Here is a 24,835-nt window from a genome sequence, read left to right on the forward strand (position 1 = left end):
TATTTGGTTGTTCGTGATGGTGTTGCTAGTTGTATTCTTATCTAGTGCGATATTGACGTGCGTCTATTTACCTTCGCATTACTAGATACTCAAGTCTACAACCATCACCCCAATGGAGAGAATATATAGCTCCGACGAGCTAGAAGTTTGTGAGGAAGTGGGGAGGGGTGGATTTGGTGTCGTGTATCGTGGTGTTTTGAAGAGTATAGGCAAGGAAGTTGCCATCAAACAGATAGACCTAGAGAGCGAACTGGCAGACCTATTCGAGGTAAACAGAGAGATCACCATCTTGTCTGAATGCCGAATCCCACAAATCACGCGATACCTTGGCTCGTTTGTCAAGAATTACAAGTTATGGGTCATCATGGAGTATGTGAGTGGAGGAAGCTTATTTGACTTGTTGAAGGCAGGACCTATAACCGATGAAAGACTTGTTGCTGCCATGGCAAAGGAAGTTCTTATAGCCCTTGCATATTTGCATGATCAAGGCAAAATTCACCGAGACTTGAAGTCACACAATATCTTATTGGGGCACGATGGAGAGGTAAAGCTCACTGACTTTGGTGTGTCTACACAGCTATCTTCCAACTTCTCGAGAAGAAATACTACAGTGGGAACCCCGTACTGGATGGCGCCTGAAGTTATTTTGAACAACACAGGCGGCCATAGCTACAAGGCTGACATTTGGTCGTTGGGGTGCTGTGTTTTTGAGCTACGGAACGGGAAACCGCCTCTCCAGGAACACTTTGCGCCCATGAAGGCACTTCGACAAATCTCTCTGTGTCGAAACGATGGAGACTTTTGGGAGCTCATTCAAACGGAGCTGAGCAAGAGCTGGTCGCATGAAATGTTGGACTTTTTTCATCGGTGCTTCGTTTTGCAGCCACTGGAAAGATGGTCTGCAAGACGTCTTCTACGCCACAAATTCATACAGAAGGCGGATGAGATATCAGAGGAGCAGAGGCGGAGAGATCTTCGCAAATTGATAACGAAGAAACACCTTTGGGATCAGGAGCACCACATAACACGGACCAGACGATACTACGCGCCTACCGAGATCCAAATGAATCAGCAACGGTGGCTAAACGGAGGAGTAGGAGATGCAGAAAATAAGGAGAACAGGGTTGAGTTTGACCTAAGCTCTGTCAAGGATTCTACAAAACTCGCCCCAGACGAACGTGCCAGTGCTAGTCACAAGACCACTCCTTCTCCTGCGCCTTCCAACAAACAAGAGATCAACACCAAAAATCTTGCCTCAGAGTTCATTCGAATCTTAAACCGAGTCTTCCATAAGATCGAGCTGAGAAACCTGTTGCCAAGGGAACAGTATGATCAGCTTATCGAACTCAACGACAGTTTAATACGGCTTTTCGTGCCTGCAAGGGTGAACGAAGACTCGGACGCGTCACAAAGTAGGATTTTGATTGCCCAGTATCTCAGGTACCTTGTCAAAGAGCTTGTCAAGCCACAACCTGAGAACTCCACTCGACTCCAACTACAAAAGCAGATCCTTCCTTCTGCAGTGCACGAGACAATTCCAGCTGAGCCTGTGACACTCAGAGGTAAGAAAACCAGCAGCACTCTCGATGAAATCGAAAAGAGTCTACTCGAGTCGTGGCTCGATAAAATGAAAAACGATTAAGCGTACAAAAATCGCACCGCGACTATATCAGCGCGATTGATACAAGTCAAGTTTTCATCATGATAGAGAACGGGGAGCACCTAGATAAAAAGGCCAGGGTCGAAAATGGCACCAGTCAATGGGAAGGCCTATACAAGCAGCGATACAGCATACCAGCAAAGGAACTGGAGCTGGTCAACGCTGTCAAGATATCCCCAGACAATAAACTACTAGCGACATGCACTTCGACAGGTCTTATACACATTTATGACTATGCCAACGGCACTCATAAAACTACGCTACTGGGTCACATCAAGGGTGTTTCAGATATCGCATTTTCCCCAATAGACAGCAGCATCCTTGCGTCTTGCTCGGACGACTTGACGGTGAGAATCTGGTCCATCGCTAAAGCAGCTTGCATTCGTATATTAAAAAAGCACACATATCATGTCTCTGCATTGTGCTTCAATTCAAAGGGAAATCTACTCGTCAGTGGAGCTGCTGATGAGACGGTCGTCATCTGGGACCTTACTACAGGAAGAAGTCTAAAGACGCTTGCCGCTCACTCAGACCCAGTAAGCTCAGTCTGTTTAACTCCAGACGACACAATTATCGTAAGTGCGTCATATGATGGTCTTATGCGTCTCTTTGACCTTGAATCTGGCCAGTGTCTCAAAACACTAGTGTACAATAGCTCCTCCCACGGTACTGCCACTGCCTCCACCAACGATGTGGTGAATTTTCCCATCTCCAACGTGCAAATAACGCCGAATGGCAAGTACATTCTTAGTACTAGTTTGGACGGCAAGATCAGACTATGGGACTACATGAACAATAAAGTTGTCAAGACCTACACGTCTAATGATACACTGGCAACAATCTGTGAAAAATACAATTGCAGCACAGCATTTATCACTGCTACCGAAGAACCTCTCGTCGCTTCGGGCAGCGATAATTCTGGTGTTTTATTCTGGAGTGTTCAAAGCAAATGCATCGTTTATCAACTACAACCTGGTTCGACGATTCTCGGTCTTGACTCCAACGAGAATGGCAGCGAACTAGTAACTTGTTCCCTTCAAGGTGATGTGCATGTGTACGATCTCGAACCACAATACTTGAGCCTTAATGGCAACGGGCATCATGAAACATCCTCCGGGCCTTCCTCTCCTGAATCAGAGCTTTCACAAGATGAATTGAATGGCGAAGAGCAGGAAGGAATGGAGCTGGAATCGGAGCAAGAAAAAATTGAAGAGGAGAGAGAAGCGGCCTGATCTGGGTGGCATGAATCATACACTAATATTATTGATGAACTGGAGTTGTCGTAGGTTGTATTCCAGGGCAGTGAAGCTGCTTTTCATAAATGCAAACTTAAAAGATCCTTTATTGTTTTGGTCTCTTACATCATAATAGGAGTGACCATAGTCCGTTGTTCATCCAATTCATATATAACGGGACATTCTGCGAGCTTATGGGTTGCCAGTTTCACCTTGATCAACTGTCATGAGGATTGCGCTCCAACAAAATTGATGCGATGTTAGTGACTTTCAAAGACTGAAAAACTTTAGATAGATTTCAAATAATGAAAATTAATATTTATTTATCATCCTTCACAATCAATCTAACGAAATACTGCCTGTTTGCAGCCGAACCTGTACCTCTGGTGCGCCCCGGATACCGATAAACCAGCCTACTGACCATATCATCATTCTTCCACAGTATGGATCAACGCAGAAACCTCTTTAGATTCGACGCCTCCATACTTCGTCTTCCGAAATCCCAGAAGCTCCGGTCGGCCGGAGTGTACCTCTCGGGTGCTTTGTTTGCAATTGGCTTTTGGTCCATGGTAGACGCTGCTGTGTACTCCAAGACGGTCAATGCTAGTGTTGTTCATATCACATTCGTTGATTGGATTCCATTTATTTGCTCCACATTGGGTATGATCATTGTCAACTCGATTGAAAAGTCCAATTTGTTCACTGACGGTCAAAACTCGTTTTTGGGTGATGGCAACACACACGCCTGGGCAGCAAGGGTGATTTTGTTTTTCGGGTTTTCCTTACTAGCTGGCGGCTTGGCCGGCTCATTCATGGTGTTCATTCTTAAATTCTTGATGAAGCACTACACTTTCCCTACTTTGGGCATGGGCGTGTCCAACATTATCTGCAATGGTTGCATCATGCTAAGTACCATCGTCTTGTGGTTGTCTCAGAACATCGAGGACGAGTACAGCTACAGCTTGGCTTTGAACTAGGCGCTACAACTGATCTGTGTCATGAAGTGGTCCTATTGTGGCAATCTATCTAGTTACCCGAAGCAATATAAAAAAAGTAATAAAGGGTAGTGTAGGTAATTAATGGCTGGTGATTGCCAGGAAACACTGGCGTGGGGCATGATACTCCTTGAGCAGCTTGAAAGACGGTACGAATGTTGGTGGGACCAGCCTCAAGACTTGAGCGATGCGACAATGATTTCTATAAGCGGGATTCAGTCGGCATCGTTGCATTATCTTTTTAAGAACTGCTCCTTGTAAGGACCCATCAATTCTAGTTCGTACGGCGTAAAGTCAAACAAATTTAGCTCCATGGGCTCCTGTGCGCCTCTAGGGTATACCTGAAAGTTCTCCTTTTTTAGTTCGTGGAAGAAAGGGTGGGCGAGCACAGCTCTCGGGCTCGCTCTGAATTCAGGATCGTAAACAAGGATCTTAAGTAACAAGTCAATCACATCAGGAGGTGACGTCGAGAATATCAGCTCAAATCTTTCTTGCACGGAACAGCTGAACAATTTCGTGGAGAACATATTGCCTCTATACTGTGGGTTGCTCTTGAAGAAGAATGTCTTGGGTGGAGGACCCAAAAGCTTTGAAATTTCCTTCAATTGCAACTCCGATGATTGTCCCTGGAAAATGGGCTTACCCAAAAACATCTCTGCAATGACACATCCCAAGCCCCAAATGTCAATCTTGGTGGTGTAGACTGTGCATCCAACAATAAGCTCTGGAGCGCGGTAGTACCGCGAGCAAATGTAGCTGACGGAGGGCTGGTTTGGTTCTAGCTGCTTGGCAGACCCGAAGTCACACACCTTCAATCTGACGGTGGAGGGGTCCACCAATATATTGGAGGGCTTGATATCACGGTGCAGAATGTTGAGACTGTGCAAGTAGAGCATTGCCCTTGTCAATTGGAAGGTGTAAGCCTTCATGTGTGGATATGGAATAGTGTACTTTGACTGGCGGTAGTACTTGATCTCATTCTGCAAGTTCGAAGGTAAGCACTCCATGACGAGGTTCTGGTACACCTTGCCGTCAAGCTGCGAGCGTTTGTCAAAGAAAAACCGCAACGAGACGATGTTGGGGTGCTTGACGGTGCGCAATATCTCTAGCTCTCTGCACTTGTACTCCGTCTGGGCCAAGACTCGCTTGATGGCAAAGGGTCCGAGTCTCTCGTCGCTGGGCTTGTCATTACTGTCAACGTATGCCAAAGCGGCCTCGACGACGGTACCAAAAGCACCTTCACCGATCTTCTTGTACTCCTTGACGTACATGCGCTTGCACTCGGAGGTTTGGTTATTGACCACCTCATTGAGGATGTATTCCTCCTTTTGGGCGTTTTCGGTCAACATGGTGCGTGAAGGCTCACAGAAACCTGATGTGAGCTGAGTAATAAGCTGGTATAATTATTCGACACTGCTTTAGATTTCCAGTTTCGCCGGCTGATGATGAGGCTAGTCGAGTTGTACGGAATCCCGACTTAATCGAAGGCGCGTGGATGGAGAAAGTGGAACGATGCCGGGGAAATTGGGAAACTGACACTGGCGATGCAGGATGTTCAGTTACAGCGGTGTCACGCGGTCAAGAGGTAGACGTGGGGGAAATGCGTCTCTTGAGCGGGTGCTGAAAAGTCTAAAGCTGTGTTGTTATCGGATTTGACGGTTTGAGGTTGAGACTGGCGATGCAGGTTGTTGTCACGGTCACGTGCGCGTATTTTGGAAGGGTCCCCCCAATCCAGTGTACCCCTCCAGGGAGACAATAGCGAGACTTTGACAAAAAGGTGTCTATTTTGGACAAGTGCTTCTATGAAGATTGAGCTTTGTTTTGGGTGTCAGGGCTCTGAAAGACTAATACCTTCGCGGTACACCCCTGGACCAAAAGCAAGGCGGTGGGAGACAAGGCTGTGGGGAAGTTTAGCCGAGGCCAAATTTGCAATTGGGGAATTAGTCGGGTAGGAAGTTTTTTTAAGTTGGCAAGAATTTGAAATTTTTTTCTTCTGTCAGAGGTTGACTGAAGCTGTTGAACCTATGGCTGCGAAATAATCTAGGGGGTTGGCTGCATGGCCAGCCAATAGCGACCATGACGTATGTGCCAGGGCGCCTCTCCAAAGATAAGAATTAGGTTGCTATTTTGACTTTGGGTCATTCAATGGTTGAGTATGTGTCTTTCGGTTTTGCGTTTAGGTTTTGTAGAGTGGGAAGATTGGAACTGTGGTGTGACAGTGAACAAAGGAGAAGATGCCAGGTTTATGGTGAAGGTCCACGGACGAAAGAATGGTGAATTTTTGAAGAGATACTTTGAGTGATTGAAAGCTCCTCGATCGTCATAGGTTATGTTCACGGCCTACAATATAGTCAATTGGGGTAATAAGTTTGCATTTCGCAGCCATGTGGATCATGCCACCTTTTAGTTGTGTTGATCCAAAGTATAGTTTCTCCAGTTAATGAAGCTGGACCATTACCAACATTGATTGGTTTCTCGAGGCTCCGTTCGAATCTCTTAGAAAAATGCATTGAGAAATTCCTTCGCTTCATTATGGCAATTGTACTTACTCCAGTGCGAGGGTTGGACCAGCATCTAAAGCACCACACAAATACTCAATTCCACTTTTCGCTTACAAGTTTGAAACTCGCAGCTCTTGATAAGCCGAAATAACTAAAATTTATTGAATTCATTCCTAGTCAAAGCGGGCCACACCGTATATAGCCTCTTGATAGTACCAGTATCAACACACCCGTGCACCCTCCAACGAAAAAATCTCAACCTCAGACATCAACGGTCTATACCCATCCAAGACAGCATGTTCGCCGGCATTAGAAATGCCCTTATGGGTCGCCAAAGCATGGCATTTGCTGGACAAAGAAACTTCAGTCTACTGAATCGTATGCGTGCTGCTGTGGAACAGGTCAAGTCCGACACCTCCCAGCTTGGTCCCATCATCAAGACTGACAACGAGAGAACCGTCATGTGGAAGATCTACGCCAAATTCAATAAACATAATACCATTTGCTCCTTGTTTGCTGTCACCGAGGACTTGGACTTCATGAAGAACAACGAACACTTATCATACAACGAGAAAGTCTTATACTACATGCAATTACCACACAAGGCCAAGGTCACCGTCAGTGCGGGTATGCTCGGCTTCCGTAAGTCGCAGAGACAAGAATACGAAGCCGGTTACCAGGTTTCCAGCAGACTTTTCAAGCTTATCGAGGAGAAGAAGCTCATTGGTCCAAATGACAAAATCGAGGTTGTCCTTTCCAACTTCGGTAAGGGTAGAAGCGCCTTTGAGGCTTGTTTGATGGGTAAGGAGAGTGCATTTTTAAGATCCAACATTGTCAGAATCTCTGACAACACCAAGATCAAGTTTGGTGGTAATAGAGCAAAGGCCCAGCGTCGTTTGTGATCCATGTATATAGCATACGGGCCAGAGGTCCACAAAAGAACATTTCAGATAGTTGTTATGCGTAGAGCCATTTGAATGCATTCTTGATGGGCAAAGGAATGTCATGTATGATTTGACTAGAGTTGATTATCGATGGCTGCAAAATGTGCGATGTAATTAGTGAGTTCAGAATTCAAGACCGTGGCAGAGTAGCGTAGTGTCAATTGACTGAAAGATCACATACCCGTCAAACACTAATCGCCGACTTCTTTTCTTGATCTATTACATACTCCGTATTGCACTCGGCATCATCGTGGCGTATTATGTAAAGATTATCACAAGCACCGACTACGAAATAGCCTGATAACACTTCTGATAAGCCATTACCGCTATTTGTATTGTTTTCATATTACAATAATGTTGCATGCTTGCTAGAAAGCCCAAACCTGGCAGACTTTGATACCATCCTGAGTGCGGGCTACAGCCCTAAAGCGCTCCACGTGATCATGCGCACTGTAATATAGAGATTTTATAGTATGCCAGCTTGCAACCGGCCCTGTCTGCAGTGCCCAGGTGCCTCCGCGATGTAGAATTTTTTTCCACCAAAAACTTGAAGGATTCCTACTTCTGTATAACAACGATTCGAGATGGCTCCAAGTATGTAAAAATGCTACAAGATGAGACTTTGAGTGCTTCACTAGACCGCATGCTATTGATTGTCCATAATGAATTATTCCCTAGTGACGTTTCCCATGAAATATTGCCCTTTTTTTCCTGATGAAGAAGACTTTTCACACACCCCAGTTCCACACCACTTTCCGTCAAAACACAATTATATCAACCCTTCCCCGAAGATATCTCATGTCAGATTCTCTCCATAATTTCTGTGCTGTTACTAACCTCCAGACGCTGCTGCTGCTAAGAAATCTGCTTTGAAGGGTACCAACTCCAAGAAGGCCACTAAGGTGAGAACCAACACCACCTTCAGACTTCCAAACACCTTGAAGTTGGCCAGAAAGCCAAGATACGCCAGAACTTCCGTTCCTCACTACAGAAGATTGGATGCCTACAAGATCGTCGAGTCCCCAATTGCCTCTGAGACCGCCATCAAGAAGGTTGAGGACGGTAACACCTTGGTTTTCCAGGTTTCCTTGAAGGCCAACAAGCACCAGATCAAGGCTGCCGTTAAGGAGTTGTACGATGTCGAGGTTGAGAAGATCAACACCTTGGTTAGACCAAACGGTACCAAGAAGGCCTACATCAGATTGACTGCTGACCATGACGCTTTGGACGTTGCCAACAGAATCGGTTACGTGTAAACTTCATGCCCTCATCAGTACAATAGTGTAATTAATAAAACATACGGAGAGACACGACGTAGATTAGATGTGAGATGGAGCCTGCTTGCATTCCTTTTTCATTATTCGCCAGGAACTTAAGACGAGATGGTTACTACATTTGTTGAAGCTGTTAGACAATAAGTGCCATGTTTCACGAGCATGTACAGCATCGTTGGTAGGAGCCAGTTCAAAAACACCACTCATAATATCCACGACAATATAAGCAACCTTCACTAATCGAAAAAAGTATTTGCTAGAAAATCATGACCATAGTCATCGAAGAAGCAGCTCGATATTGGTTCATGCCGTTTTGAAGCTCAGCAGCCAGATCCCCACTACCTATTCTTCAGAAGCCACCCTAACCTCAACTTTCCTAATTACCCTAGAGCATATCCCTCCGAACATCCCCATTTCATTCTCATCTGACTCCATCAAATCGGAATGCTACTCCATGAAAAGAAATGTGAGCTTCCTTGAAGCATACTGAGGTGCCCCCTTGCACTGTCGATCTCGAACCTTGTTCCTGAATTATGTGGAGAGACCGAGAACGAAGCCGACCCCAATTCCCATTCGTTCTGAAACATTGCCATAATATATTCGTAACACTAAGACTTGCAAATATAGAGACTGAAGCCGCAGTCGATCAGAGATGAAAACGCCAGTTTCCCACTGATCTGGCCATAGCCGTGCCTACAAAGAAGCAGAAGGTTTAAGATATTATCGAAGGTAAATAAGAAAGATTCTCGTTTTCCAATGTAACATAGTTTTGCTCACATTCCTACAGCTCGGTTAACGTCCTACACCAATCGTAGGGCTCTCTCAATTTAGCCGATCTGGGATTTCGCAGCTAATGCAAAGCGGCGCAGCACCTATCGGACAGGTTGGCTTCAAACCGAACCAACAAAAAGAAGGTTGTAAAATTGCAAATATGAACCCTTTCTATCCAGGAATCTAAGCCCCGACGAATCCCTGAGTCAAAGTTTGCTGCACTTGCGTATTTTTTTCAAATCCAGATATAAGCTTCAACCGGATCATAAGAGCTCGTGCTGTACAACCGTGTCATTCCTGCGCAGACGCGCCAGCCCTAACCGAAACCCATCCCGTTTTTTCGTATTTATTTCTCTGTTTCTTAATAATTTGCCACACTCTTGTGGTAAAAGCTTCCTCTGAATAATACACGCCAGAAAAACAACTCCCATTGTTTGAACCACACCCCTCGATTTCTTCCCTTTTCGCAGCCAAGCCAGTCGCGCTCCTACTCTGTTATGGTGTCTGCACACGGCACATGAGGGTACGCTAAAAGCTTCTGCTGTATACATCTTTTTTCTTTGCCAGAGGCTGTTCACCACCAAGCCTGAAGAACAGATTGCTGCTTTTCTTTCGTTTACACGCAGCTTCATCTTTTTCTGTTGTTGATCCTCCTGACGCCTTCTTATTCTTTGGAATTCCACAAGCAGTTTCAGTCAACAGTGGCATGTCCCACGTCACCAAGCTCCCCAGCTCATTCAATGGGCCACAGTCGCCTATGCTCGCGTCTGATTCGCCTTTCCCGTCCTTCAAATCGGATTATCGCTACAAGGGCGTTTACGAAAGAGCCGGTTTCGATGTCAATTTGAATCGCCGCCGTGGAAATCACTCCCCTAATGATTCCAGGCACGCTATACAAACAAGGAGAAAACCGGACTCTCCAGCTTCCCAAACGTTCAGCTTCAAGTCGGCCAATGACTCCTTCAGCAAGAACCAGTCCCTGAGGTCGCTCCCCATGAGCGCTAAAGGCAACACCAACAACGTGTCGCCCGTGGAATCCAGATCAAGCGCCGGCAAAGCCCCGGTGTCTCGCAAACCCGTGTCACCCACGGACCAGTACGTCACCCCAGCATCTGCTCCAGCATCGGCACACCCTGATTACGCGCCAGATCGCTTCCAATTGCCTAGAAAGGCTCCTAAGGAGCAGCAGAGCTACCCAGAATACCAGGCGTTCCAGCCGTTTAAACCGGACAATGATAGACAGGTTGTGCTTGACGATCAGGGCAACGCCCGTGCTTTAGGCGGCGAAATCGCTTCTCCTCGTTCTGGCAAAAACATTAAGAACCTCTTCGTGCATATTCCTTCCAACAACCCACAAGAGGAAGAGTTCCCAAAGCCTGATGCAGACTTCAACTCCAACTTGCCTACGGGCATGGGCTCTGACTCGGACTTCAATTCCCCTACGTTCGACAACACAGAGCGTGTATCTACTGCGCATACCTCTACATCGTCTTCCCGTGAATTCAGGAAGAACAGTGCAGACTCTGGCATGAGTGTGAAGACATCCGAACTTGTCCGCAATACCCCATACCCAGCTCTGAACCAGATACCCGTCATTCAAGAGCACCAGGACTTGTCAACCATGCTTGAATCGTTCCGTCTGGACGTTGAGGAGCATAAGAAATATGATCCTAGAAGAAAGGCTTCCCGCACGGCTACGAAGCTGCCTGACAATGCATCTCTGTTCACACCAGACACCACTAATCATTCAATGAGACTTGACGACTGCTACAGCTCACAGCTGTCGTTCAATTTCACCAATGATCAAGGGGAACCTCAGAAGCCTCAAGAGGGCCTGGACTACGAGAACTTCCTTCAGGCCTCTGCGGCTGGCGACAGAAAGCTCGCTAGAAATTCAAACCTTTCTACGATTTCTTCAATCATCTCCAAGTCGAACGACGGAGATGATGAGGTTGACCCAGAATTACATCGCCAGTTGGAATCTCTCAAGGCTGGTAGCCAAGCGGAAGATTCTCCTGTTTTCAGACCTGATAATGAGTCGTTCGTTACAGCACACAACCTGCCAGAGCATGCTAATAAGCCTCCTGTTGTCCCAGTCTTCAACATCCAGGATGTCTCAGAGAAGGAAAAGCTTGAAAAGGCCCACGATGAACCCGAAGTTTCCTCTGAAAACCCCTTCTTCGAGGGTGCTGAGGGTGCTGATCATTTTGAGCAAAGATCGACAGAGGAGCACGTCGAGCCACAGGTAGAGACCTACGAAGAAGTCGATCAGTCTGGCACAAGAGCACCAACAACTCCTTATAATCCAGCCGGTGAGTTTGACCTTAATCAGGAGACACCAGAGACGATTAAACCATTGAGCCCTAAAAACCATAGAATTGAGCAAGAGCTCAAGGACATGAACTTCAAATACGAATCCGGTGTTGATGAATTTGAGCCAGTGATCCCACCAAGAGCATCACCCTCTCTCACAAATGATTCGATCTCGCAGCAAAATCGTCCAAGCACTGCTGAATTCAATCCATTCCCACAGTCAATCATTGGTACGCAATATCCAAAATTCAGAGACAGTGACTTGCCTATGAAGACGCCGCCTGGACAAGGCAATTGTCGTGGCTGTGGCGAGCACGTCGAACAGCAGGCCAAGGGATCTAAGAAGGCCATCTTCTCAAAGACTGGTGAGTTGTCGGGTCAGTGGCATAGAGGATGTTTCTCCTGCTCATACACTGGTTGCGATGTAAGGTTCAGCAAACATACAGCTTGTTACGTGCTTCTTGATAACGCGTTCTGCAACCACCACTACCATTTGCTTAATGGAACTCTCTGTCAAACGTGTAACTCCGGAATCGAGGGAGAATGCATTGAGAATGAAATGAGACAAAAATGGCATCTTAACTGCCTTAAATGCAACAGATGTCAAACGCATATTAAAGAGGACTATTTCTTGATTAATGGAGAAATTGTCTGCGAGCATGATGCCAGCACTCTCATATCCAAGATGGAGGATGAAGGCATGTTGAGCACAGACAAGATTGAAAAAAGGAGAACCAGAATGATGTTCGTGGACCAGGTTGCAGAGTTCTAATGATCTTGATCGCACTTGTAATATAAATAATGGAGGACTTGTTACAGTATATAATTTTGGAAGCACTGCTTCCACCCAATAGAATGAAAATCGTAACCTGGCATCTAGTAATCTCTATATCTTTTTGGTGTTGCTTCCAAGTCTTGCGAATCAAGATCATGGTCTAGTTTTGCTAAGCTATCCCTGCTGGCAATGTTCTGCGAGGGAGACTCGCTCTCCTCGGCAAAATCGTCATCCTCTGTAATTATGAAATTGTCGTCATCGTAGTCGTTTGACGCCAATTCGAGATTCTGCCCAGACTCGAGATCGTCATCGAAATTGCCAAAAATCATTTCGTCGCTTTGCGGGTTCTGGTGATATGACCTGACCTTCTTCTGCATCTTGACGTAGATGATATAACTAGCCAAAAGCAACGCTGATCCGGTTATGATCACACTCACCACATCGATGATCTTGGCCGATGTGGGGCGATTGGCATCTCCAAGAGTCTTCATCGTGTGGCCCACGAAAACGTGAATAAGCAACTTTGGAGAAGTTATGAGCGATGCAAGGAAATAAGTGAGTGTAGGAAGCTCTGGGATAGCAGCAAGAGCACCATTTGAAAGCGAATATGGCAAGGGACACAATCTGAGGAGGACGAGCACGAACAATGAAGCATCTTCCTTGAGAATCTCCGAGAATGCTCTGAATTGCTCACTCAGATGAACCATTCTTTCGGCCTGATTATGGAGAAGGTGGCGAAAGACCAAGAATGAGGCAAGGGAGCCCAATACGGAGGCCGAGGCCAAGATGGGCCAGCCCCATGGAAAGCCATAAGTCATACCGCAAAGCATGGCAAGTGGGGTGAATCCCAAGAGCGGAGGGAACCCCACGAAGAAGACCAAAAGCCATAATATGAGCTTGCCGAATTTGAGGTCCACCCACGCGTCAGACATGGTGACCAACAATTCCAAGAATAACAGATGGTAGATCACCACGAGTATGCTGATGATGATGCACAAGATGCCGCCGGCAACCAACAAGGCCTTCTTGGCTGTGGACTGTTGGGAGTACCAGTTCTGGTACTTCGTGCTCATTTCATTTAGCGCTTCCATGGCCCCAGAAGATGAGTTTTGTAGCTTGAACATAGGCGCTTGTACTAGCAGTCTTATCACCTTGGCGCAGCCTTCTAGTGTGCACCACCGGGATGGTCGGTTCCAAATTGCCGACAAGGCGATGGAAAGTCTGGGATTTGGGGGTCTATGAGGGGGAGGCTGAAGATGTAGATGTAGTATTAGGAGCTTTTTTCGGAAGTTTGGGAGATACTTGGAGTCGTGTTAATCTGAGACAAGCCAAGCCTCAACTGCAAATCCCCATCGGCAGTGGAAAAAAAACGGTGATGGGCGGTTTGTGAGGAGGTTGTTTTTTTATTATTATTTGATCATTTTGAAGAATGTAATAAATTGTTCTCTGTATTTGTTTATCATTTCTGCTTTCACCGGGGTGCAGAAACTGGGGTAGGTTCACGAGTTTATCAATACTCACACCAATGGTTGCAAAAAGTAAAAACGCACTCACCATCAATTTAATGGACCAAACAGAGAAATCTGAAAGAGACAACAGTTATTTGGTGACATCCAATTCGCTTGTCCCATACACTGTAATAAATTCCATTTGTCTCGTTTGGGGCGGAATTCAGATGTAGTGGGGACTTGCGACAATGAGTTGGATACAATGGGTCTGCGAGCCTCGGCTCTGAATAGGCGAGTCTTCGCTGGCATAAATCAAAAAATTCAAAATGAATGGTATTTAATATTAGACTCGAAGGTGGGACAGCCCTTAATAGAGGATGTAGGATACTCGAAAAATGCAGCAAATATAATTACTAGTCTTTCTGTCCAAGTACGCAACTTTTAATAAATTGGCATTTTAGTAGCCCTGCCATCGACGATCCCATCCAGCACAGACTATGCTTAGGTAAATGACGTATTTGGGAATGCTGAACATTATAAAGGGTAATTTGAACGTTGTAAGGCGATTGTACCTGATGTACCCGCGGGGTGCTATTCTTTCCCCTTACGAATACACCAAAGGTCATTCGTTCATTTTGGAACACACAATTATTATTTGTGAAAACTTCCAGAATCTCTTTCTCACTCTCAGACTGGTAAGTTGTGTAAGACGAAACAATAAATGATGACCTTTTTGTCACTTCTGAATAGCAGCGAATGACCAACTGCTCATTTACATCAACTAGGGCAACTACAACAAAATTCATGACACCCTTCCGTCTATATAAATCCCCAAGAATGCCATGATTCTGTTTTCTTCATCACCACTTATCACTTCCCCAACAGTCTTGAACAAACTACGAGACACAATGTATCACGCACAAGAGTACAGAAAGAATATCAGCAGCTTTCACAGGAAGGCTGAAAGAGTCTCTTATCTCAATGAGACCCAAATTCCCCAAAACCACTTATTGACGAAGATCAACTTGAGACTCAAGAAGGACCAGCCTTTCAAGCAGTCCTTGAAGAGAACCAGTTTCAAGGTGATTAACTTTTTGGGCTTGACTGCCCCAGACCCCTCTGAAGAACGCCTCAGAGTTAGATGTGGATTCAGACGCCACATGTTAGAGCTTTTGAAGAATCCTAAGGAGGAAGCCATACTACTCAAGGATAGACTCAAGCTTAAGGCCTTCCAGTTTGCAGAGGTTGAGCCAGCTAAACCTTGCCTTTCATTCAGAAGCTCTAAGTCAAAGCAGCCCTCCAAGCACTCTTCGAAGAGGCTGTCCAAGGCTTTTTCTTCCCACCAATCGTCGGTATTCGAGAGCGCTCCCCACCTGGTTGAGCCTCCAAGTGTGTCATCCATGGAGGATGTTGCACCCGACATTATTGGGCCTTGGATGGCCGTTCATTCTCTTTTTGAGAGCCTCCCCAAAGAGCCCCGGAATTTCAAGGAGCTCAGTGACTTCTCTCGCAAGGAGAAATGCCGTCTCAAACACACGAAGAACTTCTTCACCAACACTCGGTGGATGGATTGCAAGCACGCTTTGAGGAACTTCCCCAGTGACCTCGGCCTTTGCAAAAATGACAAGCTTTCCAACTTTGGGAATATGCTTGAGAACCTCGAGAAGAAGAGAAGGTCAATTGCCAGGTCTAACAACAAGCACTTGGCCAAGCAGGCTGACCAGATGTTGAATGAGGTTTACTCCAGAATTGACGAGGCCAACAACAACCACAAGAACGCCGTTGTTGCAGTTCACCGGGAGCACAAGCACCTTAAGAAGCGGATGCTCAGGCTGTTGAAGGACTTGCACAAGCTTCTGCTTGATCATGCCTCCACACGCGAGAAGATTTGCCAAAGATTGGAAAAGAACGGGTCTTTTCCTGGAGCAGACAAGGTCATTGAACTGGAATTGAGCAAGTTCCAGGACATTTCGTTGAGAATCTACGACCTCAATAGCTCTGCAGCTTCCCTCCAGAAGAAGACCCTCCAGCAATTGCAATCATTGGACAAGGCCCACGCAAACTTGGCACGTTTTTGCAAGGGCCTCAACGATCAGCAATACCATCTCACGAGAAAGCTTGAGTCTTCCATGGTTTCCAAGCCCAGACACGCCTACAACTATCTGCCATACAAGAAGGCTCTCAAGGACCACCAAGGGCACTATGACAGGATGACAAAGTACACCGAGCACCTCATTGACAGCCTTTTCAAGGAGATGGTTGGACTCTACCACGAGTTCGCCGAGGCCTGATATGGCCCGGCATCATTTGAAATAAGTAATGTAGTAAAGATAAAAAACAAAATACGCAGGTATACTCTGCCTATGGCTCACGGCGCTTGTGCTCGCATGTACGTCAACTGTGGACCCTGCAGAATCACCACCCATGGTGCAGATACCAGGGATAATCTAAAGTTCTCACTTGCATACATAATAGCCAATCTACACGTACCAGCTGCCGCACGGAACCAAATAATAGCCCGATCTTTCCTGCCCCTTAAAATTCATCATGGGCAATGAAACCAACTCAGAACTCCACGAGGACACAGCCGTGGGCCTGGACACGGAGCTTTCCTCGGAGCTCTTCGACGCCTCCGAGTTTGGCGAGACCTACATCCGAAAGTCACTAATCCTTACCCACGCACTAGACGAGATAGGATTTGGCCGTTACCAGGTGGGTTTGTTCTTTGTGGCTGGTTTCGGCTGGTTTGCGGATAATGCCTGGCCTTCAGCTACATCCTATATTCTCCAGCGCTTGACGGAACAGGACCTGGTCCACTATCCAGAAGGAAGAGCGCCGTACCTCACTTTGGCACAGAACTTGGGTCTTCTTGCTGGAGCACTATTCTGGTCGCTTTCGGCGGATATCATAGGTCGCCGCTGGGCGTTCAATTGCACCTTTTTGTTCATAGGCATATTCGGACTTTGTGCTGGAGCAGCGCCCAATTTCGCTGGTATAGGTTGCTTCTGTGCATTGTGGAGTTTTGGCGTTGGCGGGAATTTGCCAGTTGATTCAGCTATTTTTCTTGAAGCGCTTCCGACCAACAAAAAATGGCTCTTGACTGTTATGTCCATTTGGTGGGCCTTGGGGCAGGTTGTCACTGCCTTGATCTCGTGGGGGCTCATTTCAAATTATAGTTGCGATGATACCGACAATTGCTTAAGGGAGGACAATTGGGGATGGCGATACTTTCTCTTTACAAATGGTGGACTCAGCTTGGTGATGTTCCTCGCAAGGTTCTTGATGCCAGTATACGAGAGCCCATCGTTTTACTTGGCTCGTGGCAACGATAAAAAGGCCGTGGAGACAATTCACAAGATTGCTAAAATCAACAAAAAAACGGTCGATTTATCCATAAACGATCTCATTGCAGTCGACGACATCGTGGGCGATAAACAACCCCGAGGTGCATTCAGAGAGAACGAACTCTTGAAGTCCAAAATCAGACGGTACAATCTCTCGCACATACGGCTGTGTTTTGGATCCAAGCGTCTTGCAATCTCCTCTACCCTTGTCATCACATCTTGGGCGCTCATTGGCCTAGCTTTCCCGCTATACAATGCATTTCTTCCGTCTTACCTTGAGCAAAGAGGCCTGGCAAATGCCGAACTCAGCGTCGCTAAAACTTACCGAAACACGCTTATTGTGGCCGTTATGGGCGTTCCAGGAGCCATTATCGCTGGCCTTCTTGTGGAACTACGAACGGGCAGAAAAGGCGTGCTTTTTGTTTCACTCATCCTCACAGGCATAGTGCTTTTTGGATCCACCACCGCCAAAACGCCAGACTCCAATCTCGCCTGGAACTGCTTCTTCAATTTTTTCTCCAACATCATGTACGGAACGTTATATGCTTACACGCCCGAGGTCTTTCCTACAAAAATTAGAGGCACCTCTGTGGGACTAGCAGCTTCTGCTAATAGAGTGCTAGGAGTTTTCGCACCCATTATCGCCATATTTGCTGACTTGACCACCTCGGCACCGATTTTTGTATCCGGGGCACTTTTCTTGATTTCAGCTATTTTGGTCATATTTTATCCCTTTGAACCCCACGGCAAACTGAGTTTATAGGTAATCAAGAGCTGCGCAAACGAATCCCTATTTAGGCAGCCAGATCCGGTGCGCAAGTATAAGTAGCAGCATCTCTACCACCCCACAGATTCAAACCATCACCATGTCCTTCACTACCAACGCTGAAATCGCTCAATTCCAGGGCACCTTGCACAAATTGTCACATGAGTCACTGACGACCAACACAAAAATGGATGTGAACGTTTTTGTTCCTCCTTCCAAAAACGATAAGATCCCTGTCTTGGTCTACTTGTCTGGCTTGACTTGCACTCCCAACAATGCCTCCGAAAAGTCCTTCTTCCAATACTTTGCCACCAAGTACGGCTTTGCAATTGTCTTCCCTGACACCTCTCCACGTGGTGCCAACATCCAGGGTGAAGACGACTCGTGGGACTTTGGCACTGGTGCTGGATTCTACGTTGATGCTACTGCTGAACCCTGGTCGAAGAACTACAAGATGTTCAGCTACGTGCACAAAGAACTCTTGACCGGTCTTGCAGGCCACTTCAAGCAATTGGACTTTGAGAACATCTCCATCACTGGCCACTCCATGGGCGGAATGGGTGCGCTCACTGGTTTCTTGAAGAACCCCAACAAGTACAAGTCTGTAAGCGCTTTTGCTCCAATCTGCAACCCGGTGGACTGCCAATGGGGTGAAAAGAACTTCGGTAACTACTTGGGCTCGGACAAGGCTCAGTGGGCCGAGTACGACCCAACTCACTTGATCAAGAAGTACAGTTCCGACAACCAACCCACCATTCTCATCCACCAGGGTGAAGCTGACGGCTTTTACAAGAACCAATTGAAGCCCGAGAACTTTGAAGCCGCTGCCAAGGAGGCTGGTTACAAAGGAGGCGTGGATTTGCACGTTGTGAAGGGCTACGATCACCTGTACTTCTTCATCAGCACTTTTGTGGAAGACCACGCCAAGCACCACGCTAAATACCTCGGCTTGTCGCAATAGGAATCTGGAGAGCTGGGCAGTAAGCTCTAGTATGTATGATATATCTATGCTCAGTTCTATATACCTCGCTAGTACTTAGCGTCCTGCAATTCCTTGTACTTTGCTTCCCATGAAACACACCACTTGACCTTCGTTTCGTTTGTCTTGTTGACGCTTCGAAGAATGCTGATTATGCTGGAGCACGCTTTGCCGAATTCCTTGTCAAGCTGCTCCACCTCGTCACCCAACTCATTGTTCATCATGAGCTCAACCACAAGTTTGTCGACACAACGAGCAATTGAGTTTTCCGTAGCGTAGATCTCATCAATAACAGAGCCAGACGTCACACTGGGGAGCGATTTGTTGATAGAGAGGAAGAGTAGCTTCACCAACTTGAGCTGTTTGAGCCACAGCTCACCGAATTTGATTATGTCCTCGTTATCGGCCTCATCTTCGGATTCTGCCTCCTTGTTGTCAGCTGGTGCCTCTTCATCAGAGAAATTGTCATCAAGTCCAAAAGGATCGTCGTCGTCCATATCCTGCGGGTTCTTGACCCACTCCTCGAACTCGTCTAGACCATCCTCGATCAACGAAATGTTTAGCGTGGTCTTCAGCTGCAAAAACTTGAGGTTTCCTTTTTCTATGAACTCTCCGATGCTATCACAGAGCAGCCACATCTTGCCCACAGAAAGCAATCTTGGGTTGACGGTGTCTGCGCTGGTTTGTGCTTCCTCATCCTCCTCCTCGGTATTTTTCAAAATGAGTTCCAATTCTTCAGCGAAGGCTTCAGCCGTTTCGATCAAGTCCTTAGATTTCGCTGCAACCTCTGTGTAAAATAGGCTGGATACCTTCTTTGGTGAAAGCTGTGAAAGTGCAGATATGAGAAACACGAATGTCTTGGACAATTCTGCCACTGTGTCGTGGGCAGCATCGGACTGCTTCAGGATATTCTTGGGTGCATAGACAATGCCGACTTTTGTAGTCTGTGCCTTTATTAGTTTGGTGAGTTTGATGATCTCTCGAAGTGGATCCTCCACCTGAGCAGCTGGTATCTGTGTACTGAGTTCGGATGGCTTATTCAACACGACCAGCCAGAAATGAAGAGCCTCTTTGAAAGGCTTAAGCACCTTTTCTGCCAGCTTCTCGTCACTCATTGCCTGACTACAGTGGTGGTACTCTTACAGGTGTAGATTTGATGAGCATCTTATGTGCGCGAACCGGATTTGGCTGCAAAATGTGTTGATAGTATGGGGAAAACCTACCAATCCTCGTCTTCATCATCGCTGGCTGCTACCTTAGCTTTTCTCTTGTTGAGAGCGCCTGCCAATGCATCAGCAAGGGTCTCGGGTTGACCGCCACCGCCACCACCGCCAGAGGATGGAGGAGGCTGATCACCGTTGGCCTCAGAAAGCAACGCCGAAGGCTTATCTAGCTGAGATTTATCAGTCTTTTTGAGAGCACCTATTCCACCAGCACCTCTGATAGACGAAAGCAATGCGTCTCTTCCGGCATCAGGCTGCGGCAATGGGGCCGAGGGCTCTGCAGAGCCCAAATCTGGAGGTGGAGGAGGAGGTGGAGGTGCGCCACCTGTAGGGGTTGCATTTGCCTGAGGAGGCATGGGCGGAGGAGGTGGAGCAGATGCCTGTGGTTGTTGATGTTGCTGGTGAGGAGGAGCTGGATGTGCTGCCTGTGCATCTCTTTGTGGGGGAAGCGGTGGCTGGAAAGACTGCTGTGGTTGTTGAGGCTGTTGAGGCTGCGCTTGCTGTGGTCTAGCACCTCTAGCTGGTGGTGGAGGGGGAGCACCTCTGGCAGCACGAGGAGGCGGTGGAGGTGGAGCTCCCGTTCTCTGAGGAGCCATTGAACCGCCAGTAGGGTTAGCTCTTGGAGGTGGAGGTGGAGGAACACCGCCTCTTGGAGGAGGAGCGGGAGGATTGCCTCTAGCTGGAGGAGGAGGAGGTGGATTTCCCCTTGCGGGTAGAGCGCCTGGACCAGAAGCGCTATTGTTGCGTCCTGGAGGTGGAGGTGGAGGCTGTATACCCTGGACTGGTTGGCCATACAGCGAAGAGTGGGCACCGAAGAGAGGAGGCCGCAGCGACTGGCCCAGTCCGCTATTTTGTTGAGTGATACCTGGAGTAGGCGTGTTATTCTCCATCTGGTTGGGGACGGTGTTGTGGGGAAGTTGCGGGATAGGAGCCGTTGCAGGTGGGACCCTGAATCTGTTTTCTGGAACAGCAGCGTGAGGAGCTGACCCGTCTGAGCTCTGCGTATGCTGAGGAGTAAGCTCGTTTGGTGTGCTGAGATGTGTAGATGTGGGAGTGATTTCAGGCGGCGTCTGGGAAGGTGCACTGGCTGGAGGAGGTGGAGGAGGGGCTTTTTTGTTCTTTTTCGATGGAACCGGTGGACGGTCGTTGTAGCTCTGCTGGTCGTCAAAGACGTTCTGTGGCGCAGAGTGTTTTCTGGGAATGGGCGGCTCAAGACCAACCAAGGGTCCACCCTGTTTGGCGATGTAGTCCTTGATGAACTCTCTGTTCTCGGCAATCATGTCCTCTGTGATACCTGCCGAGGCCAATTCCGCGTACAACAGACGCCACTCTGGCGGAGGCTGGTCGTCGTAGTAGAGCACGCCTCTGGTTCTTCTCGTTCTCTGGTCCGATTGGACATTGACGTACTCACCTCTAGGTCCGATCTTGGCGGCCTCAGGAGCCAATTGGCCCTTCAATGCAATGGCGTTCTTGTTTTTCAGGGTGTCCTTCGACGCATACTTCTGTCTGTTGGACACACGCTTGAAGAAATGGGCAGCATCGCTGGTGTCCTCAAATAGGAGCCCCACAAGGCAGTCTTCGATCTCGAAAGTGTGGAAGAACTTTCTATCCTGGTGGTACTCAAAGTTGACGTAGAGCTCCTGGTCCCACACAACACCCCTGGTGCCCAAGATGTCCACGAGCTTGAGAAAAAACGTGTGTCCCACCAAATCATCCACCAAGGCTATGGCACCAACGAGACCGGTGTATGTCCATTCGTTCGGATCTGGATGCGCTATATAGAGTCTAGCGACGGTGGCGTCGATGATCTTATTCGACGCCTTGGGCACGGCACGCTTGACTTTTTCCTTGTCTGCCGTTGTAAGTATACCCATGCTGTGGTGGTTGGTTATCTAACGTAGTGAGGTGTTGAGATTTGGGTGCACTACGCAGCAACACCGGTCCGAAGGTGGGATACTTCTGGGCACTTTGAATTATTGAAAGAAGCGTGATAGAAGGCGTTTTCAAGAAATTGGTTTGTATGCTGTTTTGGACTTTTTTCTTTTCCGCTTGAAGTGTTGGTCTTCGATGTCTGCGCCTATGTTCGGCTTTAGGCTTGCACCATGGATGAGACCTTGCGATATTGAGAAGCTGGAGGTAGAAGCTTTTTCAAAAAACCAAGAAAAGAGTCACTTATTACATCAAAAGACAGAAGCAAGCGATCAACTCATTGCCCGTTACCTGCCATCACCAACCACTTATCGGCTTCAACTTCCACCTACACTATCTTCACACACCTCTAATTACAAACTATTAACTATTCTGTCACCTCGCTCAGCTCTTGCTGGAAACAGCCTTGGGCTTGTGGACATGGCCGTTGTGGATTTCGGGAGCAGCCACCTTGGGTTCCTCCTCAGGAGCATCAGGCTCGTCAAAGGCAATCCACAGCTCGAAGCCGTCGACAAACTCATTCTGCAATGCCTTCTCCACCTTGAAAAGGTTCTTCTCCTTCGTGAGCTTTTCGTAAACCTTGTACTCTTCGTCATTGAGCAAGCACTTGTCGAGCTCCTTGGTGATGGCTTCCAGATCAATGCTCAAGCCAATAAACACAATCTCGTTTCTACGATCACCGAATCTGCCTTGCATGTCTCTGTCAATAAGGGCCTGGGCCTCAGGTGGGTAGAACTCCTTACCTGCAACGGCAAACCATGGAATACCTCCACGCATAGTAAGCATAGGACCAGCAGAGGACCATTCACCTCGGATAATGTGACGGGAAGCAAGCCAGAAGAAACCCTTGGAACGGAGGACAGGACCGAATTTGGAGTGCTTTTTGTTCTTGATAATCTGCTCTTCAGAGGGGTCGGTGTAGTTTTCTTCGTCACCGTCGATTTCGTCTTCGTCGATCTCTTCTTCCTCTTCTTCTTCTTCTTCACCTTCGCCTTCGCCTTCGTTGTTCTCGTTAGCGAGTCCAGACAGCTCAATCACCACAAACTTGTCCCTGATAAGCTTGTAGAGTCTCTCTGGGTGGAAAGGACGTCTAGATTTGTAGACGAAGTTGTTGATACCGTACTCCTCGGTCTCTGGCTTGGGTGCAAGCTTGTTGCCGTAGGCCTCTCTCTTGGTCATTTCGTGAAGACTCTGCAACCAACCAGCGGAAGAAGAAGCCTTTTCGAAATCAAACAAACCGGTACCAACAACATCCTTGACATCAACACGGCTGTAGTTGGTTCTGTAGACCTTGGCAACAGGGTTGAGGGACTTGATGGTCTTGAAGATCTTCTTCTTTTGCTTCTTGTTCACCAAGTCAATCTTGTTGACAATGATGACGTCGGCAAATTCGATTTGATCCACCATAAGGTCACAGATGGTTCTCTCCTCCTCGTTCTGGCCAGTGGAACCAAAACGGTCAACAAGGAATTCCGTGGTTTCCAAGTTATGGTAAAAGTTCTTACCGTCAATGACAGTAACACAGGTATCAAGCTTGGCAACCTTTTCGAGACCACCCAAGTCCTTGATTTCCTTCAAAATCTTTTCGTCCTCTTTGGTAATACCTTCTTGGTTGTCAAGGTACATGTTAGTAAATTCAGTCGTGAAAGTCTCAGCCACTTGCATAGGCTCGGAAATACCAGTGGACTCAATAACAATATACTCAAAAGCATCATTCTTAGCAAGAGAAACCAACTCCTCCAAAAGATCACCTCTCAAGGTGCAACAGATACAGCCGTTCTGAAGCTGCACCAATTTTTCCTCTTTCTGGGAAACACGGTGGTTTTGCACCAAGTCGGCATCAATGTTCAACTGGGACATATCATTGATGATAACGGCAATCTTAAGACCATGGTCCTTGGTAAGAATGTGTTCCAAAAGAGTAGTCTTTCCCGATCCCAAAAAGCCCGAGAGCAAAGTAACTGGGATGGGGTTCTTGATGGACTTCGAAGACTTCTTAGCCATGATAGAGAAAAATTGATGATTTTGAAAAATTCCTAATTGAGCCCAGGACCAAGGGTATTTATTCCACTACAATAGCCGAATTTTTCATTGAAAACGGGTCAAAGGCGGCAGCATACTTCTTTACCGCTGTGGTTATTTGATGCAAGAGCAGCGGGCCACAACGGTTCGAGAAGCACAGTTTGAGGAGATTTGCAGTTGTGATTTCCCCTTAGAATGCATTTTTTGCAGCCAGATAACCTTCGAGGTGCATTATTTGATTCTGCGAGCATCTCATTGGCCCCCGCTCTGCCCTGCGATAACCACCACGGTGACTCCTCTGTGCCCCGGCCTAAATACACCCTGCGTTCCTGAATCCAGCTTCTCCCAATCGGCGCCTTTGGATTTGACAACCGGCGTTTTACTGAGGCTCTTAACTATGGCTGTTGAAATGGCTGCGAATTGCCAGAGGTGGTCTCAGCTACGGGGGTATAACTAAAGAAAATGAAAATCGATTTCCGACAATTCTTTACATTTTCGTCTTCGCTACCTGCAAGTGAGTTTATAATGCCAATATGGATTGCTCAATAGGGATTCTGATAACCACAACAGAATGTGGACCACTGCGGTATTGCTGCAGGCGCGAATTTTTGACATGCGACTGAAAAAAAAAAAAAAAAAAAAAAAAAAAAAAAAAA

At 47.1% G+C, this 24,835-nt stretch overlaps 13 protein-coding genes across 13 annotated transcripts; 8 read left to right on the forward strand and 5 right to left on the reverse strand. All coding sequences in view use genetic code 12, as the record gives it.

The window, feature by feature from the left end:
• Positions 1-112: 112 nt before the first annotated feature.
• CXQ87_002442 (uncharacterized protein) lies at positions 113-1,642 on the forward strand (the record flags this gene model as incomplete). Its single annotated transcript, XM_025480954.1, has 1 exon — positions 113-1,642. The coding sequence occupies one exon, from the start codon at positions 113-115 to the stop codon at positions 1,640-1,642; it is 1,530 nt and encodes a 509-aa protein (XP_025335254.1).
• Positions 1,643-1,701: 59 nt separating this feature from the next.
• Positions 1,702-2,892, forward strand: SWD3 (Swd3p; the record flags this gene model as incomplete). The annotated part of the gene is made up of 1 exon (XM_025480955.1): positions 1,702-2,892. The coding sequence occupies one exon, from the start codon at positions 1,702-1,704 to the stop codon at positions 2,890-2,892; it is 1,191 nt and encodes a 396-aa protein (XP_025335255.1).
• A 446-nt stretch (positions 2,893-3,338) lies between these two features.
• CXQ87_002444 (uncharacterized protein) lies at positions 3,339-3,872 on the forward strand (the record flags this gene model as incomplete). Its single annotated transcript, XM_025480956.1, has 1 exon — positions 3,339-3,872. The coding sequence occupies one exon, from the start codon at positions 3,339-3,341 to the stop codon at positions 3,870-3,872; it is 534 nt and encodes a 177-aa protein (XP_025335256.1).
• Positions 3,873-4,123: 251 nt separating this feature from the next.
• CXQ87_002445 (serine/threonine/tyrosine protein kinase) lies at positions 4,124-5,239 on the reverse strand (the record flags this gene model as incomplete). The annotated part of the gene is made up of 1 exon (XM_025480957.1): positions 4,124-5,239. The coding sequence occupies one exon, from the start codon at positions 5,237-5,239 to the stop codon at positions 4,124-4,126; it is 1,116 nt and encodes a 371-aa protein (XP_025335257.1).
• Positions 5,240-6,687: 1,448 nt separating this feature from the next.
• CXQ87_002446 (60S ribosomal uL23 domain-containing protein) lies at positions 6,688-8,591 on the forward strand (the record flags this gene model as incomplete). Its single annotated transcript, XM_025480958.1, has 2 exons — positions 6,688-7,285; positions 8,179-8,591. The coding sequence occupies 2 exons, from the start codon at positions 6,688-6,690 to the stop codon at positions 8,589-8,591; spliced, it is 1,011 nt and encodes a 336-aa protein (XP_025335258.1).
• Positions 8,592-10,086: 1,495 nt separating this feature from the next.
• CXQ87_002447 (uncharacterized protein) lies at positions 10,087-12,465 on the forward strand (the record flags this gene model as incomplete). The annotated part of the gene is made up of 1 exon (XM_025480959.1): positions 10,087-12,465. One exon carries the CDS (start codon positions 10,087-10,089, stop codon positions 12,463-12,465), a length of 2,379 nt encoding a protein of 792 aa, XP_025335259.1.
• Positions 12,466-12,569: 104 nt separating this feature from the next.
• Positions 12,570-13,541, reverse strand: CXQ87_002448 (uncharacterized protein; the record flags this gene model as incomplete). The annotated part of the gene is made up of 1 exon (XM_025480960.1): positions 12,570-13,541. One exon carries the CDS (start codon positions 13,539-13,541, stop codon positions 12,570-12,572), a length of 972 nt encoding a protein of 323 aa, XP_025335260.1.
• Positions 13,542-14,824: 1,283 nt separating this feature from the next.
• CXQ87_002449 (uncharacterized protein) lies at positions 14,825-16,207 on the forward strand (the record flags this gene model as incomplete). The annotated part of the gene is made up of 1 exon (XM_025480961.1): positions 14,825-16,207. One exon carries the CDS (start codon positions 14,825-14,827, stop codon positions 16,205-16,207), a length of 1,383 nt encoding a protein of 460 aa, XP_025335261.1.
• Positions 16,208-16,463: 256 nt separating this feature from the next.
• CXQ87_002450 (MFS transporter) lies at positions 16,464-18,023 on the forward strand (the record flags this gene model as incomplete). The annotated part of the gene is made up of 1 exon (XM_025480962.1): positions 16,464-18,023. One exon carries the CDS (start codon positions 16,464-16,466, stop codon positions 18,021-18,023), a length of 1,560 nt encoding a protein of 519 aa, XP_025335262.1.
• A 103-nt stretch (positions 18,024-18,126) lies between these two features.
• Positions 18,127-18,987, forward strand: CXQ87_002451 (S-formylglutathione hydrolase; the record flags this gene model as incomplete). Its single annotated transcript, XM_025480963.1, has 1 exon — positions 18,127-18,987. One exon carries the CDS (start codon positions 18,127-18,129, stop codon positions 18,985-18,987), a length of 861 nt encoding a protein of 286 aa, XP_025335263.1.
• A 68-nt stretch (positions 18,988-19,055) lies between these two features.
• CXQ87_002452 (uncharacterized protein) lies at positions 19,056-20,120 on the reverse strand (the record flags this gene model as incomplete). The annotated part of the gene is made up of 1 exon (XM_025480964.1): positions 19,056-20,120. The coding sequence occupies one exon, from the start codon at positions 20,118-20,120 to the stop codon at positions 19,056-19,058; it is 1,065 nt and encodes a 354-aa protein (XP_025335264.1).
• Positions 20,121-20,224: 104 nt separating this feature from the next.
• On the reverse strand, positions 20,225-22,102 carry WAL1 (actin-binding protein; the record flags this gene model as incomplete). Its single annotated transcript, XM_025480965.1, has 1 exon — positions 20,225-22,102. One exon carries the CDS (start codon positions 22,100-22,102, stop codon positions 20,225-20,227), a length of 1,878 nt encoding a protein of 625 aa, XP_025335265.1.
• Positions 22,103-22,541: 439 nt separating this feature from the next.
• Positions 22,542-24,161, reverse strand: CXQ87_002454 (uncharacterized protein; the record flags this gene model as incomplete). The annotated part of the gene is made up of 1 exon (XM_025480966.1): positions 22,542-24,161. One exon carries the CDS (start codon positions 24,159-24,161, stop codon positions 22,542-22,544), a length of 1,620 nt encoding a protein of 539 aa, XP_025335266.1.
• Between the last annotated feature and the right edge of the window lie 674 nt (positions 24,162-24,835).

The sequence above is a fragment of the Candidozyma duobushaemuli genome (assembly GCF_002926085.2).
Source record: "Candidozyma duobushaemuli strain B09383 chromosome Unknown B_B09383, whole genome shotgun sequence".
In the NCBI taxonomy this organism is placed as follows: Eukaryota; Fungi; Ascomycota; class Pichiomycetes; order Serinales; family Metschnikowiaceae; genus Candidozyma; species Candidozyma duobushaemuli.